Genomic DNA, 7,175 nt, shown 5'->3' with positions numbered 1-7,175 from the left:
GGCAAACAGTTTTTAATAGTTATGCTTTTATCTAAATTTGTAATAGAAACATATTGATTTTTTTATTCAGTGTAAATTTATGTTTAAAGTCAATCTAAGGGAAAATAAGCAAAAATTAGTATGGGGACTAATTGCAAATATTAAAAACCATGAATACTCAAATCTGAAGTAGTTAAATTTCTCGCTTATAGGATAAATTCCAAAATCCTTAGCATAGCAGACCCTAAACTGTATTTCCAGCTTTATTTTCCAGTCACATAACATCAGGCAGACAGAATTTCTTGCTATTCTAATATTCATTCATTCAGTAAGTACCAAATGTCTACTATGAGCCAGACACTGGGCTAAACTTTGGGGATTTTAGTTGTAAATAACTATCTCTGCCATAAGGATTACATTCTAATGGGAAAAACAGACAATAAACAAGTTAGAGGTGGGCATGGTGGCTCATGCCTGTAATCCCAGCACTTTGAAAGGCTGAGACTGTCAGATAACCTGAGGTCAGGAGTTCAAGACCAGCCTGACCAACAGGGAGAACCCTCATCTCTACTAAAAATATAAAAATTTCCTAGCTGTAGTGGTGCACGCGTGTAGTCCCAGCTACTCAGGAGGCTGAGGCAGGAGAAAGCTTGAACCCAGGAGGCGGAGGTTGCAGTGAGGCAAGATCACATCACTGCACTCAAGTCTGGGCGAGAGAGCAAGACTCCATCTCAAATTTTTTTTTTTCTTTTTTTTTTTTTGAGACGGAGTTTCGCTCTTGCTACCCAGGCTGGAGTGCAATGGCGCGGTCTCGGCTCACCGCAACCTCCGCCTCCTGGGTTCAGGCAATTCTTCTGTCTCAGCCTCCTGAGTAGCTGGGTTTACAGGCATGCACCACCATGCCCAGCTAATTTTTTGTATTTTTAGTAGAGACGGGGTTTCACCATGTTGACCAAGATGGTCTCGATCTCTTGACCTCGTGATCCACCCGCCTCGGCCTCCCAAAGTGATTTTTTTTTTTTTTTAAAGACATTTATTCAGTGTCACGATCAGACTATTACATTTAGCAATCAACAGCATGGGTGCAAAAAAAAAAGAAAAAAATCTACATTAAAACCCTTTGTTGGAACGCTTTACACTTTCCACAGAACAGAAACTAAAATAACTGTTATACAATTAGTCACAAATATAGTCCTCGAGTTTTTTGCCCATACACGAGTATTTGTCTAAATCATGTCTTCTTTGTAGCAGCTAGGCCCTGCCACCACTGTGCTTGGCTGAGTTCACAAATCTGTCGCAACCTGTAGCTTCCCTATCACTTCTCTGGCTCTCCTCTCCTGCTAAGCTTTGTTTCCTCATTAAAATCTTCTGCCACTGCCATAGCTACTGCTGCTACTGGAACCGCCATAGCCACCTTGGTTTCGTGGTTTGGCAAAGTATTGGCCGCCACCACCACAGGGGCCAGAGATTCTGCCTCCAAAGTTTCCTCCCTTCATGGGTCCAAAATTTGAAGACTGATTGTTGTAACTGCCAAAATCTTCGTAGCTTCCACCACCTCCAAAATTGCCTCCATCATTACCAAGTCCATTATAGCCATCCCCACTGCCACCATATCCACCATCACTACGGCTGCCACCAAAGCCACCACGACCACTGAAGTTTCCTCCACGACCAAAGTTGTCGTTCCCACTGAAACCACCTCCACGACCACCACCAAAGTTTCCAGAACCACTTCGACCTCTCTGGCTGGATGAAGCACTGGCCATCTCTTGCTTTGACAGGGCTTTCCTAACTTCACAGTTGCAGCCATTCACAGTATAGTATTTCTGAATGACAATCTTATCCATGGAGTCATGGTCGTCAAAGGTTACAAAGGCAAAGCCCCTTTTCTTGCCACTGCCTCTGTCAGTCATGATTTCAATCACTTCAATTTTTCCATACCGTTCAAAATAATCTCTTAGGTGATGTTCTTCAGTGTCTTCTTTAATGCCACCAACGAATATTTTTTTCACAGTTAAGTGGGCACCTGGTCTCTGAGAATCTTCTCTTGAGACACCTCTCTTTGGTTCCACAACTCTTCCATCCACTTTGTGTGGCCTTGCATTCATGGCTGCATCTACCCTCCACAGTTGCATACGTGACGAACCCAAAGCCCCTGGAGCGCTTGGTGTTTGGATCTCTCATTACCACACAGTCTGTGAGCGTTCCCCATTGCTCAAAATGGCTCCTTAGGCTCTCATCGGTTGTTTCAAAGCTCAACCCTCCAATGAAGAGCTTCCTCAGCTGTTCCGGCTCTTTAGGAGACTCTGACTTAGACATGATCGCAGGGAGAAGAGAGACTTTAACAATGCTTCTTCGGCGATGTCCATGGGCAGAAAGGACTCCATCTCAAATTTTTAAAAAAGTTGCAAAAGCCCTGGGATGAGAAAGAGCACACCATAGTTGAGTGAAAGGGTAGCGCAAGCTTAATGGGTAACAGAGAAGAATGGTAGTTGAACGGGTTGAGGACATAGGCCACAAGCAGGCTGTGTGAGTCGGAATTTTTATTCTAAGTGCAGCAAAAAGCCAAGGAAAGAGCCAGGTGCAGGGTTACATGCCTATAGTCCCAGATGCTTGGGAGGCCAGAGGATCCTTTGTGCCCAAGAGTTTCAGGCCAGCCTAGGCAATATAGCCAGACCCCTCTAACAAAAAGCATTTTTGGATCAGGGCAGTGGCTCACGCCTGTAATCCCAGCACTTTGGGAGGCCGACGTGGGCAGATCACGAGGTCAGAAGATCCAGACCATCCTGGCCAACATCGTGAAACCCCGTCTCTACTAAAAATATGAAAATTAGCCCGGTGTGGTGGCAGGCACCTGTATTCCCAGCTACTCAGGAGGCTGAGGCAGGAGAATCCCTTGAACCCAGGAGGCGGAGGTTGCAACAAGTTGAGGTTGCAGCGAGCCAAGACTGCACCACTACACTCCAGTCTGGGCGACAGAGCAAGATTCTGTCTCAAAAAAAAAGGTGGGGGCAGTGTTAGTAGGTATGTAACCACACTGATTTTTAAGATGATCACACTACCTACTGTGAAAAATGCATTAGTATCTCCTAATCGCTTTTAAATTTTATTTTTCATTTTATTCTTTTTCTTTCTTTCTTTCTTTTATTTTTTTTTTTGGAGACGGAGTCTCACTCAGTCTGTCACCCAAGCTAGAGTGCAGTGGCGAGATCTCAACTCGCTTGCAACCTCCTCTCCCGGGTTCAAGTGATTCTCCTGCCTCAGCCTCCTGAGTAGCTGGGATTACAGGCGCACTCCACCATGCCCAGTTAATTTTTGTATTTTTAGTAGAGATGGGGTTTCACTATGTTGGCCAGGCTGCTCTCAAACTCCTGACCTCACGTGATCCAACAGCCTCCACCTCCCAGAGTGCTGGGTTTACAGGCATGAGCCAGTGCATCCGGCCCTCTTTCTCACTTTTAACTTTCAGTTTTCTCACAGAAGGGTCTCCTAATCTCAATACAACTTCTCTGCCTGGAAAACTACTTAGCCTCAAAGGTCCAGTTGAAACCCGAAGTTCTTCCAGTTCCTAGAAACTTTCGTTGTACTGCCACAGCACTTTATGACAGCAATTATCACTCTCATAAAGTGTTGATAATGTAATTATTTGCCCTTTTATTGCCAGCAACTCCTTTACTATTAGACATACATGCAGGCATTCAATAAATAAGTGAATCCAGTCCACTACTTTTTTTTTTTTGAGACGGAGTTTCACTCTTGTTACCCAGGCTGGAGTGCAATGGCGCGATCGCAGCTCACCGAAACCTCTGCCTCCTGGGTTCAGGTAATTCTCCTGCCTCAGCCTCCTGAGTAGCTGGGATTACAGGTATGCACCACCATGCCCAGTTAATTTTTTTGTATTTTTAGTAGAGACGGTGTTTCACCATGTTGACCAGGATGGTCTCGATCTCTTGACCTCGTGATCCACCCGCCTCGGCCTCCCAAAGTGCTGGGATTACAGGCGTGAGCCACCGCAGTCCACTACTTTTTAAGGTTTACATCAGGATTGCAGAATTTGGGGGGGCACTGTTTCAAATCTGAGGTTTGTAAACGTGAAATACCTGTACCATCCTGAAAAAAAGATAAAGCCCCTATTTTGCTGAAGGCCATAATTTATATAATTTAAAAGATAATACGAGTAATTCCCAGAAGTATTAAGGGAGTTTTATCTTTTTTTATTATTTTTTTTTATTTTTGAGACAGAGTCTCACTCTGTCACCCAAGCTGTAGTGCAGCGGCCCGATCTTGGCTCATTGCAAACCTCCACCACCCGGGTCCAAGCTATTCTCCTGGCTTAGCCTCCTGAGTAGCTGGGATTACAGGTAGGGAGTTAAAAAACAAAACCAAAAGCTGATATCTGTCTCACCAATCGTATTGCAACCAGGTCTGTTAGTTTCTTGAAGAGAAATTCGGTGCTGCAGTATGTTCCAGAAGCAGCTATTTGCGCCCGCACTGCTATCAAACTTTTTTTTTTCTTTTTTTTCTTACCTCAGAACATGCCACTTTATATCAAACTATTTTTTAAAAACGCTCCTATCATACAGCACCCTGCCTCGGAACAGGGTACAGGCCTGGAATTTTTGAAAGAAAAGTTTCTTCAATTACCATTTCCCGGTTTGGGATGAAGCCCTCTAATAAGCAAATTACGCCGGTCCTCACTGTGAATAATATAGTATTTCTCAACAGCTGCGGCGGCTAAGAGGAAGCAACTGACCGTTGTAATCTGTACCTCTCAACATGGCAGCATTTAGCTCGCGACCTGCTCAAGATGGCCACAGAGACACTTCCGGCATCTTTCCGAACTAGGCCCGCCCCCATTGCGTGTTTTTACCGTGCCGAGGGCGGGATTTAGAGTTAGCCTTTGATTGGTCAGCTTCACTGCGACCTTTCCCCTCTGCGACAGTTTCCCGAGGTGCCTAGTGTCTGAGCGGCACAGACGAGATCTCCATCGAAGGCAAGATGGCGGACGTGCTAGATCTTCACGAGGCCGGGGGCGAAGATTTCGCCATGGATGAGGATGGGGACGGTGAGGACAGTGGAGGCGGCTGCGGGAAGCGGGGAAGGTGCGAGAGAAGGCTCTGATAGGAAAATTTACTCTCTTTTGTCCCCGGTCGTGAGGATGGGAATCGGGGAACCGGGTCTTGGGTGGAATAGAGACTCCGCCCCTTTAGGAGAAGGGAGGGCGGGACCGGGAAGGGACTGAGACTGGAGGCGGTTTGGGTCGGATTGCAGATAGTGTCTTGGGAAAGAGACAATTGTTACAAATGACTGTCATGGTTACTTACTCTTTTCTCTTCTGGGGCTCCAGAGAGCATTCACAAACTAAAAGAAAAAGCGAAGAAACGGAAGGGCCGCGGCTTTGGCTCCGGTGAGTGTGGGCAAAGCGGGGTAGAGCTGCGGGTTTTGGAGTCCCCACCCAAATCATAGGAACAATGGGAGAAAGGAGGAGGTTTCGGTGATCTCATGTCTGTCCCTTATAGAAGAGGGGTCCCGAGCGCGGATGCGTGAGGATTATGACAGCGTGGAGCAGGATGGCGATGAACCCGGACCACAACGCTGTGAGTAATAATGGAACCTGTGAGTTATCCGTGTTTATGGTAGTTAGAAACCAATAAAATAGTTAAATGCAGTAGGAATGGATTCAGAGATAGTTTAAACAATCCCTGGCCAGGCGCAGTGGGCTCACGCCTGTAATTCCAGCACTTTGGGAGGCCGAGGTGGCTGGATCATGAGATCAAGAGATCGACAACATCCTGGCCAACCTGGCGAAACCCCGTCTCTACTAAAATACAAAAAATTAACCAGGCGTAGTAGTGAACGCCTTTAGTCCCAGCTACTCTGGAGGCTGAGGCAGGGGAAGCGCTTCAACCCAGGAGGTGGAGATGCAGTGAGCAGAGATTGCACCACTGCACTCCAGCCTGGTGACGGAGCAAGACTCCATCTCAAAAACAAAAACGATATGAATCCGCACTCACTCCACTCCTGTGAGCCTGCTTGAAGTGTTTCTCTCATGTACTTATACAACTTCCCTCCGACCCCAACAGCTGTTGAAGGCTGGATTCTCTTTGTTACTGGAGTCCACGAGGAAGCCACTGAAGAAGATATACATGACAAATTCGCAGAATATGGGGAAATTAAAAACATTCACCTCAACCTCGACAGGCGAACAGGATATTTGAAGGTATCCAATGAAGTGACACTTCAGTGCCTCCCTTCTTTCATAACTCTTAGACAGTATTGGTAGTTCTGTGTTTGATGTGGTTGGAGCAAAGTTGAAATAAAATGACATTGGAAATCCATGTTTTATCAGACACGGAAGAGACAGAAACAGACATGTTGAATGTATACAGTAGAGATATATGATGTACAGTCATTGTTTAAAGTTTATAGGTTTTTCTGAGTTTGAATTTGAGGAAAAGGATACTCAGTGATGCTTGGGGAAATAGGAGGGTTTTCATATCTGTCTTTTCACTTTCCCCAGGGGTATACTCTAGTAGAGTATGAAACATACAAGGAGGCCCAGGCTGCTATGGAGGGACTCAATGGTCAGGATTTGATGGGACAGCCAATCAGCGTTGACTGGTGTTTTGTTCGGGGTCCACCAAAAGGCAAGAGGAGGTAAAATGAAGAGGGCAAACACTGTTTGGGTGAAGGGAATACGAACGAAACAGAATGAGGGCGTGGTATTATGTCCCTCTAATGGACTTTTCTCCCTGCTGCTTTTTTCCCCAGAGGTGGCCGAAGACGCAGCAGAAGTCCAGACCGGAGACGTCGCTGACAGGTCATCTGTTGTCCAGGTGTTCTCTTCAAGATTCCATTTGACCATGCAACCTTGGAGAAACAGGACTGGGGTGGAACTTGCTGTGTTTATATTTAATCTCTTACCCTATATGCATAGTATTTCTTTTGAGTTGCGAATAAATGTTCAATTTTTGTTTTCTACATTTAATGTTACTTTCCTGTCGTAAGGCAGTATGGACCATTGTGAAGATACTTCTAGGGACTGAACTGTATGTGTTTCTTTCTTTTTTTTTTTTTTTTTTTTTTTTTTTTTTCTTTTTTTGAGGTAGAGTCTTGCTGTGTTGTCCAGGCTGGAGGGCAGCTGCGTGATCATAGCTCACTGAAGCTTCTAACTCCTGGGCTCAAGCCATCCTTCT

At 45.5% G+C, this 7,175-nt stretch overlaps 1 protein-coding gene and 1 pseudogene across 2 annotated transcripts; one reads left to right on the top strand and one right to left on the bottom strand.

The window, feature by feature from the left end:
- Window positions 1–851: 851 nt before the first annotated feature.
- On the bottom strand, window positions 852–4,817 carry LOC105730631 (heterogeneous nuclear ribonucleoprotein A1-like; annotated as a pseudogene).
- A 117-nt stretch (window positions 4,818–4,934) lies between these two features.
- On the top strand, window positions 4,935–6,960 carry RBM8A (RNA binding motif protein 8A). 2 transcript variants are annotated; one of them, XM_012471959.2, is made up of 6 exons: window positions 4,935–5,044; window positions 5,327–5,386; window positions 5,502–5,576; window positions 6,063–6,199; window positions 6,500–6,636; window positions 6,751–6,960. In XM_012471959.2, the coding sequence occupies exons 1-6, from the start codon at window positions 4,978–4,980 to the stop codon at window positions 6,794–6,796; spliced, it is 522 nt and encodes a 173-aa protein (XP_012327382.1). In that variant the 5' UTR covers window positions 4,935–4,977; the 3' UTR covers window positions 6,797–6,960. The 2 variants fall into 2 exon arrangements, with proteins under 2 accessions (XP_012327382.1, XP_012327381.1); XM_012471958.2 differs by having other exon boundaries at window positions 5,499–5,576.
- Window positions 6,961–7,175: the final 215 nt, after the last annotated feature.

Source organism: Aotus nancymaae, unplaced genomic scaffold, assembly GCF_030222135.1.
Source record: "Aotus nancymaae isolate 86718 unplaced genomic scaffold, 86718_ANA_hifiasm-v0.15.2.pri h1tg000108l, whole genome shotgun sequence".
NCBI classification, from domain to species: domain Eukaryota; kingdom Metazoa; phylum Chordata; class Mammalia; order Primates; family Aotidae; genus Aotus; species Aotus nancymaae.
Note: the sequence above shows the minus strand (reverse complement) of the source record. Positions and strands in the feature narration are given on the sequence as shown.

Bases quoted from the DNA above. Each gene is read 5' to 3' on its own strand.
- RBM8A (XM_012471958.2), top strand. From the start codon at position 4,978: ATGGCGGACGTGCTAGATCTTCACGAGGCCGGGGGCGAAGATTTCGCC. The intron at 5,387-5,498 runs GTGAGTGTGGGC...TGTCCCTTATAG, and splicing joins GGGCCGCGGCTTTGGCTCCG to AAGAGGGGTCCCGAGCGCGG. The intron at 6,200-6,499 runs GTATCCAATGAA...CACTTTCCCCAG, and splicing joins GGCGAACAGGATATTTGAAG to GGGTATACTCTAGTAGAGTA.